The sequence below is a fragment of the Haplochromis burtoni genome, unplaced genomic scaffold, assembly GCF_018398535.1.
Source record: "Haplochromis burtoni strain Fernald_Lab_line unplaced genomic scaffold, NCSU_Asbu1 Contig_27, whole genome shotgun sequence".
Classification (NCBI taxonomy): Eukaryota; Metazoa; Chordata; class Actinopteri; order Cichliformes; family Cichlidae; genus Haplochromis; species Haplochromis burtoni.
The window spans coordinates 3215661-3242777 of record NW_024582388.1 but is presented as its reverse complement, the minus strand read 5'-3'; the positions used below and the strand labels follow the sequence as shown (position 1 = coordinate 3242777).

Sequence of the window (27117 nt, the reverse complement as noted above, 5' to 3'; positions counted from 1 at the left end):
TCGCGCAAATTTCCGCGTGCTCATTGGCTTGTAGACGTGCCAGTCGAATGTGGGCGGGGCCAGTGGGAGTTACTTGGATGAGAGACGAAAGACGACGGAGCTGTCAAACACCAACAATCGACTGAAATATTATCCCGGGCGGTACAAAAACACGGTCATTTGTGGATACAAGGACAACATAAGCAGTCTCTGAATTGATTGTGACACTTGAGCCTTTGGGAATTTGGACTCTTCAATCGTCGCGACGAGAAACTTCTTGTTTGTGTGTGTTTGCAGGATCCAGGGGCTAATGTCTGTTAGCTCTCTGCTCAGCTCCAGTTTTGTTGACAAACTAGCCCGTCCGCTAGTCACGAAGCTAGCCTCGGTCCCAACCCTGCTGTTTTGGCGTTAATTGGACGTTTTCTTCAAATGGCACCTGGTAAAAGACACGAAAACGAGTTTGCACTGTTACTGCAAACACCTCTATGAAATAAAAACAGGTGAGTCAGCTGAACTCGAGGGGAACACACGCCAATGCTGACTGTTTCTTCTGTGGTTTGTTTACATTTCTGTCGCGGCCAAAAAAACACTTAAAATAACAGAAGAAATGCTGATCGAGAAGTTCATTATTTAGCATATTATTTATACTTTACAAGATACGAATCATCCTTTTCCCCCTTCACTCGTGCTGTTTATGGCTCTCAGGTATATAAAGTAGGTTTTTCCCCTCCACTCCACAGTGCCTGTCCCCTCGGTTTGTTCCATTATTTCAAAACTCTGAAGAATGAGAAGTATGCATTGGTATGGTATTCTGTAATAGATTGTGGTCAGATGTGATGCTATTCTCTTTTGTTAAAATTGATCTTGTTTAAAATTTTTGCATGGCTTTTTACAGTTAGTTGGTATCTATAACTCGCCAAACAAAGGGCCTATCAGATTACTGAAATGCTGAAAATTGTTTACAGAAATTATCATTAGAGACTATCATAACTTCTACATTGTGTTTGAATGTAGTGAAAACAGGTCTGTGCTTATTGCTGAGCTGTGTATGCAGACTCTTACACGTTCACTCACGCCCATTTAATTCCTCTTGCTCCTCAGAGACACTAACCCTAGCTACAAACCTGTCATTAGAGCATCACTTACGTACTTTTTTCTTTTTATTTATTGCTGACATTTTCTATTAGTCTCTGATCCACTGAGACACAGTGGCATGGTGTTCAGGCCCCCAAACTACTGTTAAAACATTTGGCCTGAGGCTGCTTTGGTGATGCCCCATCTGTTTCAGAGTAGCAACAAGCCACATTTTACAGACCCCAAGAAAAATTCTGCCTTTGAAATTTCCACCCTTTTCCTTTAGTGTGGTGTTTTTTAAGTGCACGCCTTTTGGATATGTAGGCAACAGGGTATAGTTTGGAAACAAATATAGTTATGAACTCTGTTGGTTTGCCTACATTTTCTTTTTATCATTTCCAGTGTGATAGAGGGTTATCGTATTGCTCAAAATTACAACTTTCTGTAGTATGATCTTATTTTTTTAATTGGACTAAGTCATGTTGTAGTATGCAGCTGTGGTTGTTTCCCCCATAATTGAATTCTTTTTTTATTGCCAGGAAGTGACTATGAATGATGTGCGTTTCATTTTTACCTAATGAGTAGGTGTTTAAATTATTACTATGGTTGTCATCATCTTTTGCCTATAAAATAATCATTCTGACTGAAAATCCTTTTTTAACCACCCACTAAAGATTAGGCTTTTTCAAGTATCATGTGTGTGTCTGAAGTGTTTGTGAGAATGGGAAGTTTTTATTTAGTCAGTTAGGGCAGCTTTGACCATTAATGTGGGTGTGTGAATGCAGAAGCTCTTCTTTGTTGCTTCTCGGTTATGAATATAGGGAGAATTTATGTTCTACTTGCTGACCTATTCTTGTCTACTCAGATACAGAATAGATGTGATGTATCTGTGTTCTTGGTCTTGGACGGAAACCCCACTGAAATTAGATAGGAACGCTTGGGCCTGGTACTTGTGGCTTGCATTTTTCTTGGCACAGCCACTTTTATTCCTGCCGTACTGTTTCTGCAAGGCATAAAATGAGGTGTCGCTGTTAGGGGGAAAAAAAACAGAAAGAGGAGGATGAAAAGCCTTTTAAGGATGTGGCTGGGACAGAGAATGATCTCAGAAATTGTCCAGTAGGAGTACAGCAACTCTCTTAAGAGTCTAGTGTCACTGCTGTTTTTAGGATCTTATGAAACCTCATCTGGGCCCAACATTGACTTTTGCATTTCTGCTTTGGTTTAATGGGCCTCTTTAGTATATTCATTTAAAACACTGCACCTGTTTTAAGCTTTTGTCATTATTCCTCTCAAACACAGAAAGGCCAGAGTACATAATGACAGTATTTATAGTATTAGCGATAATGTGAAGTCCGACTTCTACGTATGAGGTCATTGTTGGAACCCATACTTAAAGGAATCGTTTAACCACAACACCTAGTCTTTGTTTACTTTCTGTTCTTACATCAGGGAAGAAGTTGAAGTCAAATTTCCACATTGGCGCAACATTATGCAAGCGTTTCTGAAATAGCAAAAGTGGATAAGAATAAGGATGAAGTCGTTGTTAAAAATACCTGTTACAATTTCCTGAAACCCAAAGTGACATCATTAGATGTCCACTTTTTGTTTATTCACTAGTTCAGAGCCTTTTTTCATATTTTGAGCTTTTTTCTTTTTTTTTATGAGATCATGAGTCCACAGAGCTCAGGCTCAGGCGGAGAGAGTTCCAGAGTCTGCAATTGTTGCAAAAGCTCTGTCTACTTTGTTTGATGCACAGTCAGCAGGCCCTGATCACACGACCTCAGACACCTGATGGGGATATATTGATGTTAACGTTCTCTGATATCCCCTGGTGCTTGTCAATGCAGAGTTGATACCAGAATCTGAAATGGACTTTGAAGTTAACAGGGAGCCAATGCAACAAAATCTTACTTTCAGCGACATACTTGCTGGGTAGCAGTTATAAAAATGTTCCTAAATGTGCAGAAGAGCCAACAGGTATAACAGAAACAATAAAGAACTTGTAGGCAAGAGAAGTGGAGCATGACCTGTACTTAGAAGCAGCCACAAAAAAAAAAGAGTCATTCACACATCTGAAGAGAACTAGGCCCTGATACACCTACCTACTATCTCAGCCTATCAATGTGATGGTCAACAATATGCAAAGTAGATGTCAATTCAGAAATCAGAATCTGTATTGCCATTGTAGCAATAAAACATTGAACATTGAAAAATGAAAGTGCAACATCGTCATCCGGTACCTTTCTGTGTGGACAAGGGAAACAATAGTTTTGTTTTGCGACATCAAAAGTTTACGCCTGTGTCAGACTGTGCCCCGTGTTATTGTTTGTAGCCTTATGATTGGCCAACATTTATATACAGTTAGAATTATTGCTACCTGTTGCACCTGACATCATTTTTTTGTATTGTCATGTAGATGCAGACATCTTTAAATATGCAAGCAGAAAATCCCTAGTGGCAAAACCTGAGGTTGTGAAATATTTTTATTGACCTGAACACATTCAATCCATAAAATCAAACTCAAAAAAATCATTTTAATTTCTGACTTCCATGGATAAATGGAACAAACTCCAGCTTTAAATTCAGCTGGCAAACAGTTTATAATTGGATGCTTCTTTCATTATTACATTAACATTAACAGGTCACAAGCAATTTACTGCGTGAAAGTTATTATTTCTCACTGAACTCTGTTCTTATTTAAAGGTGTATGTTCTATTCAGCACACATAAGATGCTCAGTCGTCAGGTTAATTTTTCACTTACTGTTGAGACATAGGATCTGAAATATGTCTTCAGTGGAAATGTACAGTGAGTGGGAAATTTTCTGCTTATGACCTTAGGTGAAGGAAGGCATTTTTTTGTGTACTCTTCAGCATTTATAGGGAAAGATTTATAGAGTGGCTCAACGTGTTTTTATCAGCTAAAGAAATCTTCCTCTAGCATGACGTATTCTTAAGATATGAAAGCCACATTGTTTACAGGCATTTAAAGACCTTTAGCTGCAGACGTGCTTTCCTGTTCCCCTTTGTACCCTGCTGACTTTGTTTTGGATGGCAGAAAGGTCCAAGACCTGAGCTATTCCTTGGCTAATCTCCCATAATTGGACAATGGGCCCCTATTACAGCCATTTCATTTGAGCCTGTTGAGTAATATTGGCTTGTCTCGTCCCTCCTGAGACAGGACCCAGTCCAAAGTTGCATTTGCTTTTAAATACCTTTAGAATAACATGAAATTGTAACTTGCTCCTTTATTGTTTAGGACTATGTGTAAGACTGCTGGTCAATAAGGAGCCATAAAATGTTCAGGGCACATTCAATACCAAAAAGTTGTAGTAAAAGTACTGAATTGACTTAAATTCAGTTTGCATAGGTCTTAAATGTGTCTTTTAGTCTCAGACACTCTCTAGACATTTTGTTTTTGTGACATGACTGCATCAAAAAGGTCTTGCTTTATAGTTACCGTAGATAGATAGATCATGTCAAAAGGACCATTTTAAATATACAAAAATCTTTGTTAAATAGGCCTGATGACTTGAGATGGAGGATTTATGGGCCACCAAGTCTCGGCACCTGAAAATAGTGATGAAGTAAACCATGCTTGATAACATGCTTGTGAGTCACTGGAAATCCAAAGACGGAAGTTTAACAGCAAAAATGATCAGAATGTAGACTGATACCTGGAGATAAGTAGATATTTTTTATGAAAACAATATTTTTTGTCATTTGGACACTTTGCTTAAACTCATTCAAACACTTAAAAATTTTCTTACTGTTCATTTTATGTTTCACTTCAAGTGGGAATAAATGTTAAAGCCTTAATTTGCCTTTGCTTATACCTCTCATTGGCTACAATGGCTACTTCAATCAGCAGCATAGTAAAAAAAAGTCTGCCATGAAGCTTACTCATTAAATTTCTTCTTTCTTTCTTTCTACAGGTCTCCAGGGATACAACATACCTCTGTCAAACATGTGAAATCCTTATTTGGGTGAAGTTCTCAGTTACAAGCAGTGATGATTTGGATTACTTGGAAAATTCTTGGGTTCAGATTCAGAAACAGAAGTCTATGTGTGTGATATATTTTCTCCCGCAACACAAACTGTGCAAATACTGTTCTGCCGTGAAACCCTCGGCTCTGCGAAAACCAACCAGTCCACTTGTCATGCGGGTACATTACAGAAAAACACCCATAATACCCTCACTGGTACCACCGTCATTCACGTCACCATGGAACGGAATAAACGCAACTCCATTGCTGGGTTTCCTACACGACCTGAACGCCTCAATGAGGACAGAGATGATATCGGAGGGGTAGGAGTGTGTGAGATGGGAATGGCTCCACCTTTGCAGGTTGGTTTTTAGTTTAGTTTAAAATTGTTACATGTTATACACTGTACAGGACTCGTGTGCACTCTACAACTCAATGTAAAGCCAGTGTAGAGCTTGGACAACAGTATAATTGTAACCTGTACAGTGTTCTAGTCTGTACTTAGCTATAGATTAGTGGCTTTTTTCAGAAACTGTTTGTGACAACCTCTTCAGCCCAAACAAAGTTGTGGTATGGTCCTGCAACATGCTCATCAAACATGTCCTTTTCTGTGTTCTCCAGGTGTCTTCCCCATCATCCTACCGAGCCCTCATCAGTGCCTTCTCCTGTCTTACACGCCTTGATGACTTCTCCCGCGAGTGGATTGGCTCAGGATTTTTCTCTGATGTATTCAGGGTGTGTAGAGATCAGATATTACCTCACTCTTTTCTCAAGTTCAGTCTTTTCTTTCACTGTCTTCTCATTTTATAACCATGCCTCATTTCATACCTCAAGCCAGAGTGTCAGATTTGACCTCAGCTGAATTCTTCACCCTTGGTGCCTGACATAGTTTTATTTAGTGATTCGATTGCACTCAGTCTCATTATTAATTAGGCTCTGCTAAATGAAGCTGCAGCAGAAGAAACTTTTTTTTTTTGGTCTGTTGTATTATCAGTCCATCATGACAGTTACAAATTTTTGCATGACTCATTGTGGTTTAGATAAGCAGTGTGACTGCTCATCTAGGAATAGAGCCCGATTGCATATATTAGAAATAAATGATGATGGCCTAATAATGTTTGACTTTGTTGGTTTTAGTATATCATCAGATGCATTCTTTGTTCGGGGTTTATTCTAAGACAGACAGTAAAGACCGATCTCTTGTTTCTAAAGGGTTAACATAGAAGACAAAGGTGACAACATTGGGGTAAAGGGTTTGTTATCTTATTCATTAAGAAAGTTAAGACTCCCTTTTATTTCACTCTATTTATCAAACTGTTAGGGGTGGGCGATAGAAACGATATAAATTTGGCCAACGATAGAGATTTTGACTATAGATTTTTGATTTTTATTGATTAGCATTCAAATATCTCAGTGAAAACAGACTATACTGCTCTATCGCGATAGCGCATGTTGATGACATAGTCAAGCTGCGCCTGTTTTGGTCGAAAGCATCACAGCGGCTACAATTATCATCTGCAAATTATGCCGGGCGACAGTCATAGCAAAGAGATGAAGCACTTTTAAAATATGGGGAAAGCCAAAAACTGCGCTTCCTCCACTTCCGTAACATTGATTCATTAATGTTGAATTCTCTCGCAGCTGTTCTGTTCCCATGTTGTTGCAGTATATTAATAACTAACCTCTTATTGTGGATGAATAATCTCAGTTGTTCTCCTTACTGAAGCTTGGCCCGTGTATAGCATCCTGCTATGCGATTGCATTTGTCCCTGACCACCAGAATCCTTCACGTTAACTTTTATCGAGTGGGAAAAAAAGTTGGCGTTCATCCTCCAGCTTCACTGTGCTAATGTTATGCTAACATAGCTGTGTCGCTAGCAATCACGTAGCACAACATTATATACCAGGTAGTCCAACTTCAGTAACCCTGCAAACGCCACTGCTGTTTAGTTTTCTGTCTTCATTTATGTTGGAAATGGTAGCAGAGCTGTACGTTTTAATTCGTTTCAAAAATCTCTCAGTCAGAACATGGTATGTCATGTTTAGCTGGAAACTAGCGAGCTAACTTCCTGTTAACTTCTAACTCTGTTAAATGTAATAAATTCTGTGTTCATGGATGCCTGGATGTTAAACTTAATTGTTACACCTGGTAAAGCAGCAACGCTGATGATTTTATTAAAGATGAAAGAATTTAGACTGTTTTTAACTCTCAGTGTTCGTTTGACTTTGGGACCTGAAGAGGACGGAGTTTTGGACCCAGATTACTCCGCGAAGCTCCTCACTAAGGCAGCCATAATGTTCTGACAATCCATCAAACAGTGCGGCTTACCAAAGTTGTACTAAAAGATTTTTTAACAGATTTCTGCACGCCAAAATCGGTTCGAGGTCAGTAAGCACAACCAGAATTCATACATAAGGCACACTCTCGATTTTTGAGAAAATTAAAGGATTTTAAGTGTGCCTTATAGTGTGGAAAATATGTTATACAGAAGAAAATAATATATTGTGATATATATCATTACCGCACGTTTTTCAAATTATACCGTGATGTGGATTTTAGGCCATATCGCCCAGCCCTACAAACTATTATAATTTATTTTTCCTTGTCAGCTTTTGTGTATTGGAATTTCAACTTGGCTTTAGTGCAGGAGGATTGGCCATGTACTGGATTGTATGCAACATGAGACCTCCAGTGGAGATGACCTGCTGTGACATTTGGTTTCCATTGTGTCGTGGGTGGGCTGATTGATGATACTGTTGTTGTCTGACAGCCAGTGGTGTTTGAGTGACGTGTGTGTTGTTAGGAACAGCTCAAGCTAATCCAGAAGATTTGTATTGGAGTGAATCTAGGTATATTGTAATTGGTTTTTATTAGCCATATTAAGCTTGTAGAAAGTGCTGTTATTCAGCACTATTCTAACCCATTGTGTAGTTTGTATGCCAGCTCTCAGAAACATGCCATTGTTATTGATGTAAAACCCCTGGAAGTTATTCATAACTCACAGTGCTGCAACTGGGCTAAAGAGTGGATTAAAAAAACAAAAAATAAACAAAGCAAACACCATTGATGAATGATTTTAGAGACATTTGGGGTGTGTTTCATTGAAGGGAAACAAGCATAATCACTGTGAGATAAGCATTACTCACTTTGTTTTCTATACTGCTATAGAAAATGATCAGAGCTGAGGCAAAAGAAGGAGTTTAAAGAGGAGGGACGGATTCGAGTGGATGCTGGGGTGGTGTGGAAAGACTGATGAACGGGATGTGGTGCTTCAGAAGAGGTTTTAGGTGTTTACTGAGTACAAAGGAAAGCAAGGATGAGGGTTACAGAGGAGAGGAAGAGGAGTTTGAAGAGGAGGGGGGTGTAAGGATTGGTTAGAGGTTGAGTTATTTTGGGGTGGCAGGGGCTTGGTAAAGGGTTTGAGACAGACACTAGGGTTATGGTTTCCATCTGAGAAGGGAGGTGGAAAAATGGGGAGACACTAGAGAGGAAGATGGGAGAGAGGGAAAAAATGCTACCCCTACAGACTTGATGATTACTTGGGCATGATGATTTGCTGGAGCCCACAGAGGGGAGAAAAAGGGGGGGATGAGGAATAACTGCAGATGGGGGGGGGGGGATGTGAAGAGTGAGGAATTGGGGGTCGGACGGATGTGGGGGAGGAGGCCTTTAGAGGAGTGGCCATCTGTTGTTTCTGCTGTCCTGTGGTGGGGACTGTCGGCTCTTTTAGCCATGCCCACTCCTTTGAACTTGAACAGAGACATTTTTGTTTGTGCATGTGTGAGACACAGAGAGAAGTCGATACAGAAAACTCTCACAGACTAAATTCAAGTTCATTATATTTTTTGAAGTTCTGCTTATACACGGTATATAATAGTGATCATCTTGCACTAAGTAATGAACTTGCAGTGCAGAGGAACCAGTGTTATTCTGTATACTTTCCTTTAATTGTTAATGTTGCCTGCATAATCCACATTGATTTTTGCCTGTGTTGTCAAGTCCCCATCGTATTGATGGGATATCACAGTGGCTGTGTAATGGAAGATAGTAGCTATAAGATGACATAAATGTGCCCTTTATTTATTTATTTATTTATTTATTTATTTATTTATAGTGAATATAAGAGCGTTTTTGGGACTGTATACCCCCCTCCCCCAGTCTTTATTGAATCTAATCAAATGTAGCAGTTTGATATGATTTCTACAATCATCATGTGTTACTATGTGCTTACAGAAAAGAGCAGAATTGTTTGTGCTTTTTCAAAAAAGGAATGCACGACTAAAAGTGACCAAAACTCTGTTACTAACAAACCATGTTTATCCAGCATCCAGTATTGAGTAAGTGTCCAAAACAAACCAACATATGTGACAGGTGAACCTTTGTTCTTGTAATGGTTCATGCTTTACCAAACAAAGAATGCACAATGGCCCATACAGTAACACTGGCAGCACTGAAACCTTTTATTCACTGTGCAGTTTAAAATGACCTTTGAAGTGTTGGTTTAAGTTGCTGCAGAATAAATGATAGCATAACTGCTATACTAACGTGCCAGTTAGCAGGTCTGGTTTGCATGCGTCTATGAATAATTTTCCACAGTTAACACCTCATCTGGAGCTTATGATATTTGAATAGTTGCCTTATGTACTGAAGCTCGTCTTTCCGTAGATACAGGATTAATTTAGGCTTTTGAAATTACTTTCTTAAAAGCTTTTTAAATGCTTCTGATGGGAGGAAAGAGTTTGCAAGTGTAGGTAGATAGATTTGCATACAGTGTCTTAGTCAATTGGTTCTCCTGACGTCTAGACAGGCACATTGGGGCTTTCTACCTTTAATAGTAACCACAGGAATCTGTAAAATAATCTGTGTTTCCTTCAGTAGATATTAAATATATTAAGCAAATTGAACTGCTGATATTTTAGAAAGTGTGTGTATGTGTGTGTGTTTGTATTTGCAATGGCTCCAAAGTATATCTTTAAATTTGGGATAAAAACAAACAAAATCAAAATCTGCATACACGTCTCTATTTCTTGTTACATTTGATGTTGATTAAGAAATATTTGCTTCCAAATTTTGATTCAACTTTCTTGATTTTGACTTTTAGGCATTTAAATTCAAACATGCTACCAACATAGCACCTCTTGCTAGTCAATTGCAGTCAATGAAAAATAAATGCTAGTAGATTGTTTTAAAAAAAAAAAAAGTGTACTGTACTGTTTCATAGCTTCAACGGGAAATGTTTTAAAGTTGTCACAATCCAATGACCTGTTAGGTTTGCCGTGCTGGGATAGTCTCCAGCCAGCCATGGAGGGATTGAGTGTGATGCCACAACTATGTAACAAATCAATGGAAACTAAATCCTGATGCAGAATCATACAAAATTGATTGTGGAGCACTGACCTGACTGTTTCCTTTGTCATGGCTGGTCAGCATTGACTGACCTCATTTCACTTCTCTTTTATGTCCTGCCCTTTGTTTTTTTTGGCTTCCTCAGTTTTCTTGCCTGAAGAACCAGATTTAATATATTTTTTGGGTTATAATTGCAGAAGAGCTTGGTTGCAAGCTGTTCAAGGCCTTAACTGTTGTGCTCATTTTAGGCATTATGCAGTCATAGTTTTCTTGCTACAAGTATATAGTTAATCTGCCCTAGATATGCAGAATGAGACAGTGTTTGGTTGTATTTGACTGTAACTGAACACATTTTCATTTGACTTTTTTCCAGGTACGTCATCGAGCTTCAGACCAAGTTATGGCTCTGAAGATGAACAAGCTCAGCAGTAACAGGGCTAATATGTTGAGAGAAGTCCAGCTAATGAACCGGCTTAATCATCCAAACATACTCAGGTTAGTAATCGAATAAGAGTAATTTATTTTCCAGCCAGGGCTCTTAAAAATAAATAAATAAATAACCTTTGTTAATTGAATCTTAATTTAAAATGTTGGTTGCTTCTAAAAGCTGCATTAATTTAACTTTTAAAACAAAGCAAGCAAAATCATTATTTTGTTCCAGATAATTATTACGTTATGGCGCAGATTTTAAGAAACTCATTCTTAGTAACGATTTCAGAAACTCTAGATGATATTCAGCACAAATGACTGTGTGCAGAAAATAATTTCTACTAACACCTGCCTGTGTGATGATAAACAAAATATATTTATAGTCTTCCACCCCCTTCACCACCACTTCTCTTCTGTCATTTGCTCATGTGCTTGTGGTTGTGACCTGTTTCCTTTGGGGTTGGTTTGAAACTGTGTCAAACATAGAGCCTATTAGCAATGGATTTTCTAAGCTGCCAACTCCTGTTAGGGTTTCACCAGATGCCTGGAGGCAAGAAGCAAGGAGGGCCCTCTCTGTCACAGGGAAGGGGAAAGGCAGAAGCTGTATACAGTCATGAACATTTTCTTTTCAGTTATCTGCTGTATGATTGGCAAAGTGTCAAAAAGTTGGTGACATTTGTGGTCCTTGCTGATTTGTGTTGTCTCCATTTAACATTTTTCAGAATTAAAATGGAAATCAATGTCAAACCGTTTTAAAAGTGCAGTCGCAGTTTTGCTTTTCTTCTTCTTTTTGGACCTAGTACTAAATAAATAGTAACACAGGTAAGCATGATGCATTGATAGACTTAACAAGTGCCTCGCTTAGCCAGAGATACCTGCTAAATAGCACCAAGTAATGTAGAAATAAAGTGGATACTGTCCTAATAGTATATTAACTTTAAGCCTTAATAAAATTCAAAGGGGTGAGATATACACAAAAAATTGGCTACATAGTCCAGTAGTTTACATGTTTGCTTAACAAGTGAAAAGTTCCCAGTTCGATTCTAGGGGGAGACACAAATGTCTTTGGGGTTGCATCAGAAGAAGGCATCTGATGTTAAAGTCTGCCAAAACAAATGTGATCCCCTGTGAATAAGTGAGCAGCTGAAAGTAGCTTTTTTTCCCACTCTGTGCTGTTCTTGTGAAAGGGAAAATTGGATACATGTAGCAAAGCCTGTTTTAGTTGCAAAGTTTTAACATGGGATTCTAGAGGACTTGACTCACTTTTGCAGCCTCAATTTGCCATTTAAGGAACTCTGATTTTTGGAATTTGTTTTTGGGCTTCACTTTTCAGCGCCACAGGTTGCAACTTGGTCAGAACCTAGGCATCATGATGAAATTGACTTTAAGTTCCACTTTCTTTAAGATCTAACTTCCTGTTGAAGTTAAATGCACATAATCTTTGGCCACTTTCAACTTTGAATCCATAATTACGCTGCTGTCCTGCTGACTAATTTCTCTAATGTCCTTAAAAGTCTTCTGTTTCTGTAGTGTAATGCCACTTTTCATGACTTTATTTTGTTTTGCTTTGTTTAAACATTAAGAACATTGACATAAATGGACAAAGGCCAAAACAAAACTGGAAGCTAGTAAAGATCTAAAAAAGATACATAAATATGTGAAGCCTGTGGATTTGAGCAAGGCTGCCTCTGTTAATAGTTAAAGTTATTTATGTATGTATAACTTTGCATAATCATGATTTTTCCCAGTCTTTCAGTTAGTCAGTTGCTACAGTTTTCTTTGCAGCTGCCAGAAGAATCTTACACAGGTATTGGTGTTTTGGATGTACATGTCCTTTAAGGTGTATAAAATCAAATGTGCTTGTGGAATTATATAACCAATGGCTGGTGTCCAAGAAAAGTTTTAGTTTTCCACATCTAAAAAATATGAATAGAATATTTTAATTCCTCGGATTGTATTTGTTTTATGGTTCTTAAATGCAGATCTTATCCATATTTAAACCTCTTCAAATGACATCTGTGGTAAAATGCAAAGGCTATACAAATGTGTTTAACTTTAATTTTACTGCAGGAAAGTATGGAAAGTGGGTACACTTAATAAAATGTTGAATATGAGATGTTATTTCAATTAGAACAACTGTTTTGCTATAAAATATGTTTGTTATTTTGTCTTTGTAGTAAATATTTCACATTCTACTTTGGGCATGTGTGTGGGGGAGTGTGTGTTTACGGCCATGCACACATATGCATAAATATCTTTGTGTGTTCACGGACACACAAGCACACATCGTTTACAATGCCATCTTTGTTAAGCGTGCCTCATGGTTTGTGTGTCTGTGTGCTAACAAGCTTGCACTGAGGGGGTCATTGTTAGCTAAAGTCTAATAAGGGCCCACAGAGTTGACCTTTTCGTTTACTTCAGAATTATGAGGTCCTCAACTGAGTTTGTGAACAGTTGGTTCATGTGTTGCTCCACACACACACACACACACACACACACACACACACACACACACACACACACACACACACACACACACCACATTAGATTTCAAGTGAAGGGGTACACAGCCCTCTCTGGGCTCAATTTATTTTATAAATACAGATGAATAAAAAGTCATCCAAAATTGAGGAAGAATGATCTGACATCATGATAAGTTGAGGCAGTGTTTATCCTTGATTAAAATGTTTGTCATTGTGGTAGATTTAATTATTTAGTTTAATATCAGAAATCAAATTTGTCAGTGTGATTATGAAACACTGACACAACAGAAAGGGTGTTAGCATGATTGTGGTTTTGTTTATTACTATATTAAAATAAAATTTTCAGGAAAGGCAGAGGGAGAAATGGAAGGAATGCAGGTGAAGCAGCTGAGCTGTTATTATCCTGCTGTTATGAGACTGTCTGACAGTAATCACCGGTCCGGTCTTGCCTATTGGAATTTTAATCTTTTCTCAACTGTTGTTGCTGCTTTCTTCTCTTCACTCATAACAGAAAAGGTCACAAAGTATTTTAATCTATTTTTTATACACACTACATAGCAAGTGATTCTATAGTGTAATGGTTAACACATTTTCTTGGCAAGCAAAAGGCTGTTACTTTGATTCCAGCTGGAAGCACAAATGCTCTTTGGGGTTGTATGAGGAAGGGTATCTAGTGTAAAACACCTACTGTGATAAGGGAGCAGACAACTTCTTCTAGCAAGTTATTGAACTAGTTAGAAACTGTGTTTGTGGCTTGCAAAGATAAGAACATTTGTCTGTCAGTGTCTCAACCACATTTTTCTTTTATCAAGTCAAATTATTACAAATATCTTCAATTAATCTTTGAAATGGTGCTTATAAAACATGTTTTTCATTGCATCTGTCTTCTAGGTTTAAAGGAGTTTGTGTCCATGAGGGCCAGCTTCATGCTCTCACAGAGGTAGGAGAACATATGCACAAACACACAATTTCACACTGAAGCTTCTGTGCACACTAATATGTGAGATCAAAGCGTGGCTGCTAATGAAAGGTCGAGCACTGGGGCACCTATGCTATAATTCTTTTTGTGTTAGTGTGGCTTGTGTGCGTTCTTGTTATTTTCAAGTGAACACCACGTAATCCATGAGCACAACACAGAAGTGCACAAGCCTGTAATTGTGGAAAACCAAGAGAACTGAATGTCCTTATTTATGTGTAACCCTTGGCCTCTGTGTGAGTAAGAGGGAGAGAGAATTTGATACAGGCAACTAATCTAGCTTTCCAGGGAAGGTAAACGTTTGGATATCTTTGTGATTAATGTTATTTAAATTCACATAGCCCAATTTTAGTCACAGAAAATGTCCAATAGACACATGACATATCTGAGTCTGAATGAAAGGATGAGTTGCACAGAACATCAGGTCTTATCCTCCAAATTACAAAAGAATAAACTGAGGCAGAAACAGAACCCTTGTGGCGTTTATGTTATAGTAAAGGGCCCCTTGTTACCAAGTAGCTTTGATTTTTCTCAAGTCATTCTGAATACTGAACAGTATTCTCCAACATTGCAAGTTGCTTTTTGCTTCTCATGTGTGTTTTTTTTGGGGGTAATTTAAATAATAAATACAAGTTGTTGTTGCTTGGGAGGTAGAACAGGTCATCTACTAATTTGAAAGTTGGTGGTTTGATCCCTGACTGCTTCAAAGTATCTTTGGGCAACTACTGAACCCCAAGTTGTTCACCGGGGTGTGAGTGCTAGATAGAAAACAGGCGTAGAAAAAAGTGCTTCTATAAATGTGAGTGAATAAGAGAAGTTGTATAAAGCTTTTTGCTTCTGTCAGTCTCAGATCTCCAGGCATTCAGACATAGATTTCTTTTTGTCTGTATTTCTGTAACAAAAGGTTTTAACAGGAGTTTATTAGCCTTGTTCTAACCCCTAACATGGAGATTACTAAATTATGAATTAATTAATTTTGAACTAGTAATGTTATGCAAACTACAACTCCTGTTTTCTTGCAACACGTGTTGCACATGTTGCAATAAAATTTGCCCTCTGCTGCTTAATGCAGTGTAAATTTAGTCATATCACAGAATTTATACACACATAATCTGCCTAATGATGTGCTAATCTCAATCTACATGAACTTTCATTTATACAGATATACATCAACACTTCAGCCACTGATGAGCCAGTTCATCTCTGCAAATGATTATGTATGAATTTGCATGATATGGTCAGTTACATGTAAATGTGGGGTGATAGACATGGGCTATCTGAAGAAAGCATACACTGTTAGAGATGCTCCTGGACTCACACATATGTTCTAAATTACACTGCTGTGCTGCACAGTGAATGTGCTTATTGTAGCCTTGACAAATAGAGACTGACACCAGTTTTATAATAGAACACATCTTGAGATGCTGAATTTGCACATATGGTTGATCGTAGTTGCAAAGGGAAGTACTGCATATTGTACTATGCATACGCACTGTGGTAGGCCTTGTATTCCTTCCTTCAGCATAAACAGATCCTGTTGTATCGTGTCGGGGCCATGCTGTATGCTCTGACTCTGGTAGCAGGCTCATGGCGTTTTGTTACCTGACCCCCGCTATGTGGCTATGCTCAGAGGAAGAGGAGAATGAAGTTACTGCATGGCCTCAAGCTGCTTCAGTAACACTGACTGACACGCAGACACAAGCACATCCCATGTTAGCGCATATGTTAGCTTGAAACTGAAACACTGAAGTGCTGTTAGCATTCAAGAGAGCAAAAGTTGAAAATGATAGATTTGATTTTATTATTGCTGGACTTATTTTTTATGCACAGAAAATAAGTCCAGCATGAAAGAGCTTATAAGACACAAATAGCAGAAGAAAGAAGAAAAGAAAAAGAAGAAAATTAAATGGTGTTGGAAAAGCACCATAACTCACAACTGCTAAATAAATAATCCAGTCTGATGTCTTCTCCAGGGTTTAGATATAAAGGCATCCAGTTAACAAACAACCTTTTCATTCTGTCAGTGCACAAAAACATGTCTGGATTTTTAACAGACGTTTTATTAAATAAAGTCGTCCTTAACTCATCTAAATAAGAATAATCCAGGAGAACACTGAAGAGTACAACCTGCATACCTCCCTTGTATTCATTCTAAAACTTAATTTTTTTTTAGTTTTTTTTCCCCTTCTTGTTTCAAAGATTGGCTTTGAATGGTCTATAGCATATGATAGAATTAAAACCTTCTTCCCCATTTAGGTATGGAAACCCTTGAGATCTACAACTGTTTTTTAATCTTTATTACATTATGATGATCTGCTCTTTATAAATGTGCCTGATAGTAACTAGATAAGGTATACCTGTACATAATTATGCGTTATGTTTTGTTATTAGCTTTGCAAATTGTGCACACATCATTGCTGTTTGTCTTCAAACTTTCCTGTTGGATTCTTTCTATATAGAACTTTCTCCTCCTGGTTCCCTCTTACGTCTGCGCATACACGTGTATCAGGAAGGCTTTTGCTTTTATATATTTGATAAATGTTTCTCCACAGAGTAAGAACAGAATCAGACAAAAACTTTTAAATTTGTCTGTTTTTCCTGGAAGTATATAAAGAAGGGCCTGAAATTCTCAGAACTGGTTACGGTGGAGGATTTGAAGTCAATTTTAAAGGATCAGGAAAATGCTACTCTTGGTTAATATAATTTCTCCTCAATTTGCACTGAAATTGGTTTTAACCTTCATATTTTATTAAATATGTTTTGGACATTGTGCTGTGCGCTGTCCTCTTGGCCAGGGTCCTCCTGAAATAGTATCTTTGACCTGCATAAATATATATAGGCTATAATAAAGGGTATAATGTAGGATAAATATAGGATATAATAAAAGGAATCGTTGCATGATGTGGGTATTTGGCATCTGCACTGGATTACTGTTTCACAGGCAAATTATGCTTTGAAGAGTTAGCACAATGTACAGTGATCTAGACCTCAAAGACTTGCTCTGCTTCTGCTCAGCTTCATTTTAATGCATCTTATATGAACTGCTTCTGCAATCGTAATCTGGGCTAATGGTAAGTCATGACCCATGCCAGGATTATACTGCTGTTTGAAGCTGCTCCCGGCAGCAAACAAGAACTCTTTGTTTGAGTCTTTCCAGGTTTTTTAACCTGAAACACAGACAGTCCTCCAGAACTGTTGTGACCAGCCATATGTTTCTTATTTCCTCAGCTCACTGCATCTTAAATGATCATACTCGGTACTTGCATGGCCCAAACGTGCCATGTTTAATGATCAGTTTGGTGCATCAGTACTTCCATAAACAGGATGAGGTAAATTCCGGGAAATACACAATGCATGAGTGAGAGGCTTTTTAAAATATAACTTTACTTCCACTTTACTGCTTTTAGTTTACACGACAGGTGCACTCTTCTGTACAATCGTGTGATTTGCTTTTCTGACTAGGTATACTTTGTGCGTATTCTGTTCGTGTGATTATAAACTGTGCGAAGCAGGGAAGTTGGATTAGTCTTTTTTTTTTTTTTCTTTTTAATTGACTGCACTTGGGATTTCTCCTGTTGTGTTTCTCTGTTTGGAAACTCCAATCAGGCGTAGACAACAGATGTTGAACTCTGTGGCTACTGAGGAATTTACTGGACAAATACTGTAATCCTCTGACATCTTGAAGCGGTGTGCGCATGTGTGTCACAGTATATCTGAGGGTAAAAGACCGCAGGCAGCTCAATATTTTGGGTCCAATCGTCCAGTTGCTTGAAATCCACAAACCTCCAAAGGCACAAAAAGCACCTCTGCTGATCCCCTGTAGAAATTGAGAAAGACCGTAGTCCGGTACATGGAATTATCAGCTGTGGAGGTTAAGACAAACATTTCAGCAAACTTATGTGAAGAATATTGTTGGTAGTCACTGATGACAGGACACAGTTTTTACATATTTTTGCAAAATAATTTGCATTCTTTATTCATTTTTTTCCCTTCAGTTTTACGTGATGTGGATTTGTAGGTTGGCCTATCTAATTTATGTTGGGCTTTGGAATCTAAACCTTTATGACACTTAACCCTGAAATGATCTGGCTAATATTCAGTTTCAGATTCAGCTTGATTGGTATTAATCTGACTAGAAGCCCAGTTTATTTATTGCATTAAGAAGTAGAGTACAGTTTCAGCTCTCATTGCTCTAATTCAACTCCTGTCAGTCATAGAGTAACCACAGTTAAACCCGAGCAACTCCTTATCTCATCTCTCACAGTTTTAACTACAGTTGTTTTTGATATGTGACAGGATTAGAAGGTCTTTGCATGCAAGACCCGAGGTCAGCTACGTTCTTCTGGACCAAAGCTGACGGACAAACTGAAGGCCCCAGCATAGCTTAAACCCACGGAGCAGGTTTACTAATTCGCCTACACGGTGGGCAGATGGTTCCCATTCATGTTAAGGAAACCAGCCATTCTGCCAGCCAGTTGAACAGGCTGCAGGCCAGATTTTGTTCAGGCAGTTGGTCGATACATTACCTAACCCACCAAGCAGGCTGTCAGTAGTCACTGAATCCAACTGATCAGTCCTCTACTCTGAGCTGTCAAATGAGCAGCTAGTTTGGGTAACATGATTAGTCAGAACCTCTGTGCAGCTTGAATTTACCTCTGTATTGTAATGATGGTGAGTGTGATTGCACCACTGTGACTAATGGATTGTAAAGCCAGCAAGTCATTCTGTTCTGTTGCTGGCAACTGGGAGTGTTATCTTGTCATGACTGGAGTATTCACACCAACTCTATCTAATTCCACTGAAAGGAATTTGATATCTCCCCATCTCACTGTTATAATGACCTGTGTAGGAAGGAAATGCTTTGTTTTTCAAGCATAGTAAAGCAGTTCCTGGTTCAGTAATACCAATAATATGAAATAATTTGTTCTTCCGCACATTTTGAAACCATATTGCACGTTGTCTGTTCTCGAGCTTCAGCATTTTAAAAGCAATTTTCTGTGCCCTACTTTGTTCAGGGTTATTTTAGATCTGAATGTAAATCTTGTTTAAAAATAATCTGATATTTACCAGTTAATTTATAGATGTGTCTTTCTCTTCCTGTAGTACATCAATGGTGGGAACCTGGAGCAACTTCTGGACAGCAACAAACACCTGAGCTGGCCAACCAGGGTGAAATTAGCCTGTGATATCGCCAGCGGTCTGGCCTACTTGCACTCTAAAGGCATATTCCACCGGGACCTCACCTCCAAGGTTAGCTAAATGGGTAATTGTGTCATTAAGAGGTGAAACGGGAGCTAAAAATGGTCTGCTTATATCCCCCCAAAATGAACACTTGGACATCTTCAGATTAGAACCCTTGTGGTGTATTTCTTGTAAGTGTTTTTGTGTGGAGAACAATATAAAATGTTTGACTTTGGCATCTTTATGAGTTTCCTGTGGGGTAGTATATAATGAAATACTAGCTGTACTAAACAGATAATTGTTTTTCCATTTTCTCATCCCAGGATAATATTCATAAGACTTTCTTAGTGTTATTTAGAAACCTTAAAGTATGTTCAGGTGTGTCCCTGTAACACAGTTTACAAAGAGTTCAGCAGGTTTAGGAATAAGTGGAACCTAAAGACTGCTAACACTGTCACATGTGATATTTTGTACCAAGCAGCTTCTAGTTTTCCAACTTGATCCAGTGCCATGTTGGCGCAGCGAGGGAACATGAGCAGTATGCACTCTGCTGTAAAATCATATTTATTTCCTTTCTTTGCTTTTAGCTCTTCACCTGTTTACAAAATAATAATAATAATAAGTACCTGCAAAAAAATAAAGCGTGTGAAATTTTCCACTGGACTAGATGAAAACGCAACACGCAAGAAAAGCCTTTTGTGGTCATATGTGTACTCATAGCCTTGCAAATTATACTTCCTCAAATTAATAGAGAGTCTATTTACTTGGACTCATACCGGTCGGGGAAGTAAATGAACAAAGCAACATTGTCTGCTTTGTATTTATTTAAAGCTATGCACTGTTCTAAAGACTCTCTCCTCTTATTGTACTGTCCTGCTTTATTGGAGAAATTATTTTGTAGTTTACAGAGCAACATGTTGGTGTACCATTTATAAAGGCAGGATAGAAATCTAGTTGTGCACTCACTGTGTCGTACGTTACTCCAGTCAGTTGAGCTGAATGTTAATGTTCTACGTACTCACAGTTTATTTATATGCCAGTCTGAGTAGCTGTGACTACTAAATGTCACAGTTAAGTTACACAGGGGTGTGCAGACAAAGTTAGAAGTGCATGTGCATTAGAAATTTCAATAAACAGCATATTTACAGCCTGTTAATTTAATCTGAAGAGGAATGTTCAACAGGAAAGATGCAACACCATGTACAGTAATGGTGAGGAAGTAGAGGTTTGGACTGGTATTACTAGCTCACAAAAGTTTTTTTCTTAGTTTTTTTTTTTAATGCAACTTCCTCAAGCAAACGTGTCTTTCTGCATTCACAGAACTGCCTGATCAAGAGTGATGACGGCATGTACACAGCAGTGGTGGGAGACTTTGGCCTGGCAGAAAAGATCCCTACCAATCTGTAAGGAGGACTCGCTGATCTCAGCACATATTTACACCTGGATCATAACTAGTATTAAAAATAATAAACAGCATTTGGAGCCCATGCTTCTGGTTTTCTACCAGTGTTACAGTCGTGCTTACTCATACTAACACTGAATCTAAATTGCGTTGTAAAAGGGGCCGGCTGTAACCATGAAGTCATTGAAAATTATCACCCAGTGTTAGCTTGATCTGTCCTTGTACCCTTTCATTCACTCACTGTTTTTAGTTTTTACATTTAGCGTGTTTGCGTCACAGCTCTTCTCATCCACCTCGTACTAGACTCAGTAATTTACAGCTGTCAAAAACCACACGTACCCCACGTACTGATCGACAAAGAGTAAGGGAAAACACTGATGAACAGAAGCACATTTAGTAGGTAAAACCACAGGCTCTTTTTTTCTTTTTAAAACCCAGATCTAAAATTAGATTGATTTTAAGACAGATGACTCAAAACTGAAGTTTAACAAGGCTGATGTCTGCTAGTATATAACCAAACTGAGATATCCGTTCGCTTGTTTTATCTGGTTAAAAAAAGTTTATCAAACTTCAAAGCTGTATTGGACCAGTTTTATACTTGCTTGTAGTGGCTACTAACATCTCTAGGTGTGTCACATAGTTTGGTTTATGTAATTTAACTGACTGGGATGATGTGTTTGCAGGGTAGCCTTTTTAGCTTTGTCTTGATTTGTTTTAATTTATCTGCACCACACTTCCATTTGTGTCAGGAATAAATGAACATATTGCTACTCCATTCAAATGCTGCTCATTGTAATGAGTGCCAGAGAATATTACAGGTCATAAGATTAATATTCTAGCCTGTTTTTTGTTCATTACTGCTCTCCACATGATTCTTTTTGTACCTTTCTGTTGTTGCTGTTACAGCTAACTCACTTAGAGTCTTCCTCCTCTTCTTCCTCCTCCTCCTCATACCACTCACAGGGTTATTTACTGACACATAGGTCAGGCACTAACATTAACAGCCGCCTCTACATTTAACATTCTCTTCTTTAGTGTTTTGATAACAGTAGGATAGTATCAGTGCCGGGTTTTACTTTTTTAATCCTGCAGCAGAGGAGTGTCTCTGTTTTGTCTTTTCTAAACTATATTCAGGAGCGCTGTGCATAGAGACCAAATAATAACTTATGTAATGCTTTATGCATGTGCATATGTAAACATGTATGGGTGTTACTGTGCTGAAAGTAGCCACTCCCGTTATTATTTATTATTAAGTGGGAGAGTGCAGTTTGTCAGGAAATGATGAATCTTGGCTTGCTTAATCCAGTTTAAAATGTATGAAGAAAAGGTCATTTAAGTGAACGAATTAGAGAGTTAAGAGAAATGTTACTATATTATTTTAAATGTCATAAAAGGTGATTAAAAGGTCTGCCTGGTAGAGTCAATACCAAAAACCATTGGTAGTAAATTAAAATAGAATGTGGTTATTTGTAAATCTTATAGACTTCTTTTAATAGCAGTTAAAGGAGGAGACCTTTGGGAGAGAAATATTGTCCCCTTTTTGTCCGATATGCGATTCTCGCTGCTCAAAAATACTGTGTGTTCTTGTTTTGTATTTTTCATTCCATGATGTACCAAATGTTTGCAATTGTTAAAAATCTTTACCAATTGCAATCTGCCTGCCTGCAGTCCAGACTCTTCTATGACAAAGCCATGCTGCAGTAATGGATGCAGTATGTTTTTTAGCATTGTCTTGCTGAAATATGCAATCTCTGGAAAAGGAATGGTCTGGATGGGAGCGCATGTTGCTCTACAAGCTGCATGTACTTTTCAGCATTAAGGGTGAGGTTAGAGTTTGCATGTTTTCACAGATGTTCTATATCCATTTACTCCGCTAATGCACTCAAACAGGCTTTTACTTTTTAGCACACGGGTAATATAAAGCCTCATGTTGTATTAAACATCCTTCCTTTACCCACTTTGTGAACGTGGTCAGGTCTCTTCCTCGTTCTACACTCACTCTTGCCTTCCTCAAGTTAAAAACAACTCGGGAAAGATATTTTAGATCAGTGAAGCAGGAAAGCAGAGTTCTAGGTTAATCTTAAAACTGCAAAGTTTCTTACATTTTCTGGCTTTTTTACTATGATGGCATGTTGCATATAATAAATTATTCTGTGTCTGTGATGGTGTGTTTAGCGCTGAAGGAGAGAAGCTTTCAGTGGTTGGGTCTCCTTTCTGGATGGCTCCGGAGGTGCTGAGAGATGAACCCTACAATGAGAAGGTAGATGTTTATCTTTACAGCCAATGTTGCTATGGCCTCAGACTGGATTGAACATAAACTTTGATTAGACATTGTTAGAATAGTTTTGATTAAACCTAAACAAACCCAGATGGAAACTGAATCTTCGGAACTGTTAATAATAGCAGATAATTCGCAGTTACTCTGATCTGAATTGTTAGAAGGGGCAATTTTATATTTTTATAAGCAGTCTTTCTTTGCTCTTGTGGGTATGTGTGTAAATATTAACGTCGATCTGTTTTCAGGCCGACGTGTTCTCCTATGGAATAATCCTGTGTGAAATCATCGCAAGGATTCAGGCCGACCCCGACTTTCTTCCCCGCACAGAGGTGACTGCTCATCTGCCTCGCATCACTTTTCTGATCACATGACCTTGCAGTACTAAGTCTACATGTTTGCACTGTACACAGACTAATCTTGTTGCTATACCGTGCCTCTCACCATGTGTACACAGTAAAACAGTTATTCACAGAACAAAATGAGTGTCAACCATTTCCCCACCCATTTTAGAAAAATATAAGTGAACTTCAAATACTTACTATTTATTCATCTAATGAACTTTCTCATTGTGCTTATGTCCAGGCTCTCTTTGCACAAGGCCGATGTTTACCGTTTATGATGTGAAATATGTAAAAGGCTCAGAATATAGCTGTTCAAGTTAGTTAAAACCACCCTTTTCAGTCTTATTTATAACTGCAGTAGCATCTTACACTGGCATTAAAATTATGAAATGCATGTTAATAAAATACAGAAACTTTGATCACCTGTACATTTGTTTTGCACACCGTTTAACATTAAAATCCCTTACCAAGCATCTACTGTATGCAAGTTGGCATGAACTCATTAAGAATGATAACTGGTCAAAAGGGTAATCCTTTGCATTTCAGTGTGAATTGTGCCCTTAAGCCGGGCTTACAAGTGAATCCAAGTTAATAATAAAGCAGCTGATTATTAGTTCTTGATGTTCTAAAGCAAAAGAAAACTTGGCAGCCAGCAGGATCATGTCAGAGGGATTAGTTTGACACGAAGCTGGCTTTGGCAGCTGAGTTACAGTATGTCAAACATCTGCTGAATTGCTGTCAGTCTCCGTCTTTATCCCACTGTTAGAATATGAATTTCCTGTTTGTTCTTCATGTATTTCAAACCTCTTTGTCCCTCTCGCTTCGCCCTCCTGACCAGAACTTCGGCCTGGACTATCACACGTTCCAGCACATGGTTGGAGACTGTCCGCCTGACTTCCTCCAGCTGGCCTTTAACTGCTGCAATGTGAGTCCATTATACAACCTCATTTTTTAAATTTCAGAAATAATAAAACTTTAAAAAGCAGGATTCAAATAATCCAAGTAGTGTCTGTGAGGCTTCAGGCTGCTCTAAAGGCTCTGTTTCTAAATTTTTTCCTACTATTTAAATCAGTATGATGTCAAAAAAAGAGCAGATATCTGTCATATAGCCATTTGAGGCCCACCCACCTGCTCTTCAGTCCTTGTGTTTGCAACCAGCAGCCAATTGGAATAAAGTTGGCTTAATAATGGTAGAGAAGCTAACATAGTTTATTTCAGACCAAGTGAAATGAGCGACTTCATCAAAACCCATGAGATAAACTGTGATTCATTTAAAGTGGCTCTTTTAAAGTCCAATAAACAGCTTAGGTTTATTTTAAGCATAAAAACATGTTGTTTACTGGGAGATGTACGTGGTCATTGCTTATCGATTTCCAATCCTCTGCTTTCCATCTTGTGCAACAAACATTCAGGGCTGCTTATCTCTGACCAGCATTTACAGGAAGTAAACAAAACATAACTGTTAAATATTTAAAATTCAATAGAAAAAAATAAATGTGCTTGTTAGCACTAGTTCACTGATAATAAACACCCACTGTCTGCTTGTGAGAAAACAGCTTGCAGGCAGCAGTAGCTTTAAAGTAGCTCATGAAGTTGAGGCTTCAGTCTGTTTTTATAATGTGTTTACCACAAACTCTGCTATGTTGAGACAACATTTCCCAGTTGGCTTTGTCCTGGAGTTTCGACTGTTTTATTTCTAATTAGTTAAGTAACGTTCATTCCCTTTTTCAGAAATAAAGGGGCAATCTGATTATGTGAATAATCGGATTTAGCTTCCTCTCCAGAAGGGGTTCTGTTCTCTAAAAGCAGACCCACTCACTTGGCACGTTCTGCTTTTCTTAAGTCATATACTGGTTTGTTGTAAAAGTATCTAGAATAAGCAGCAAGTAAATGAAACCATAAAATAAAATATATTTGCTTATAGACTTTAAATGAGATTTTGCTACTTTGTTTTACTCACATGATCACTGAACTGAAAACACGAGTTCTTTTTCACTGAAGTTAATTACAACCACAGATGATGAGAGCATTAAAGATCTTACAGCACCCTGCTGATTAAGACTAGATAGGCCTCTTCTATCCCTTCTCATCCTTATCTCTTGTCTTGCTTTTATCATCCTTATCCTTCTTCAAGTCTGTTTCCAAGTCTGTCTCTTCCTGTCATTTCCTTGTGACTTCTTTTGCACTTCTTTGACAGTTAAATATCATCTTTTAGCAACCCTTTCATTTTTTTCACACTTTGTATTTCATCCCAGCTGTCCATTGCCAATTTATTCTTCTTCCATCTGCCTCCCCTTGTTTCTCTTGCTTTTATTTTGCCTCTCAGCTTTATCATTTTCATTTTGATTTCATACATTTCTATCCTCATAAATTCAGTCAGTCACTATTCTTGGAAAGGAGGGGCTTTCTTGCATACGGGAATTTTTTTGTAATTGTCTCATAGGGATTTTTAGCTAGAGCCAAACGTTAATCAACGGCTATATGATTAAAATATTAAGCACGTTTGAGTTTGCATTTCTGTCACATAGGGTGACTCATGGCCTTTAATGTAAGGATATGATTGTACTTGTATGTGCTGGCACCACCCAAAGGTAAATCTAATTCTTAGCCATAAAATAAACATTTTATTACTAGATTTTATTGCTAAGGACAGTTGAAAATCGTAGTGACCTCAGATGTTCATTTTACTACTCGTCTTAGTATTATACCACAGTCTGCTGAGCAACTGAACATTTCCCAACTAGAGTGCCAATAATATTATAAAACCGTCCTTTCTTTGTGCCACTATAGCACCAACCTGTAAACTACAGTTTAAGGGTTTTGGTGTCATCGAGTAATGTAATGTGAACTATGACACTGTTACATAATCAACGCAGTTTTCATGTTAAGATAAATGCAATTCTGTGTGTGTGTTTCCCTTTACCTAGAAAATAATGTACAAAGTGCAACCTTTGATAATGTTTATTACTGTCACTATCAGCCTTCTCCATATCTCCTTTTTCTTCTCCTTTAGATGGATCCTAAACTCCGTCCATCCTTCTCAGACCTCGTCAGGCACCTTGAGGAGATTTTCGCACGCCTTAAAGTTGAAGATATGGAGCACGAGTGTGTCCCGCTCACTGGGGACAATGACAAGAAAACCATAGCCAAAGGTAACAGTCCCCCCTCCCACCCTCACATAAAACTTCAGCTTTACAGTCCATAAAGGCCACGTCGTTTTATTTACACGAAGATGCTTGTAAATTCCTGTGAGGGGAGGTGAAAGGAGGGGAAACTGTAAGCAAACAAGGCAACAGAAATTTCCCTCACCTCACCCTTGCCACTTACAACAGTACAGACTCTGCTTGTCTTATCTTCTCAGCCTGTCAACTATTTCACCATTTATCCAATGTCCAATCCAACTCTTCTTTTTCCTCCTAACGCCACAGTGCTTCTCATCTCAAAGCAAACGGTCACTTACAAAGGTGCTGTTTACACTGCCCTCACCCTAAACATACAGCCAGGCTTGCTCAGGCCAGATTTTGCTCCTTTCAAACAGCTTCAGCCATGTAATAGCCCTTATTTCACTGACGTCTGTATTCACTATTATCGCACTCAAGCGAGCTATTTAAAGTGCATCATGTTAACATTTATCTGAGTGTCC

The 27117-nt window shown here is 38.3% G+C and overlaps 1 protein-coding gene across 2 annotated transcripts in view; it reads left to right on the top strand.

Annotated features, from left to right (window-relative positions):
• Positions 1 to 50: 50 nt before the first annotated feature.
• Positions 51 to 27117, top strand: part of tesk2 (testis associated actin remodelling kinase 2) — a 32291-nt gene continuing 5224 nt past the window's right edge. The window contains exons 1-12 of one of the 2 annotated variants that reach the window (XM_042219074.1): positions 51 to 479; positions 720 to 770; positions 4987 to 5399; positions 5659 to 5772; positions 10758 to 10879; positions 14188 to 14236; positions 19376 to 19522; positions 20774 to 20856; positions 23031 to 23115; positions 23379 to 23462; positions 24313 to 24399; positions 26488 to 26626. In XM_042219074.1, the coding sequence (XP_042075008.1) occupies positions 5277 to 5399; positions 5659 to 5772; positions 10758 to 10879; positions 14188 to 14236; positions 19376 to 19522; positions 20774 to 20856; positions 23031 to 23115; positions 23379 to 23462; positions 24313 to 24399; positions 26488 to 26626 (1033 nt within the window). In that variant the 5' untranslated portion in view covers positions 51 to 479; positions 720 to 770; positions 4987 to 5276. The remainder of the gene's footprint in view (positions 480 to 719; positions 771 to 4986; positions 5400 to 5658; positions 5773 to 10757; positions 10880 to 14187; positions 14237 to 19375; positions 19523 to 20773; positions 20857 to 23030; positions 23116 to 23378; positions 23463 to 24312; positions 24400 to 26487; positions 26627 to 27117) is intronic. The other variant, XM_014332335.2, reaches the window with a different exon arrangement.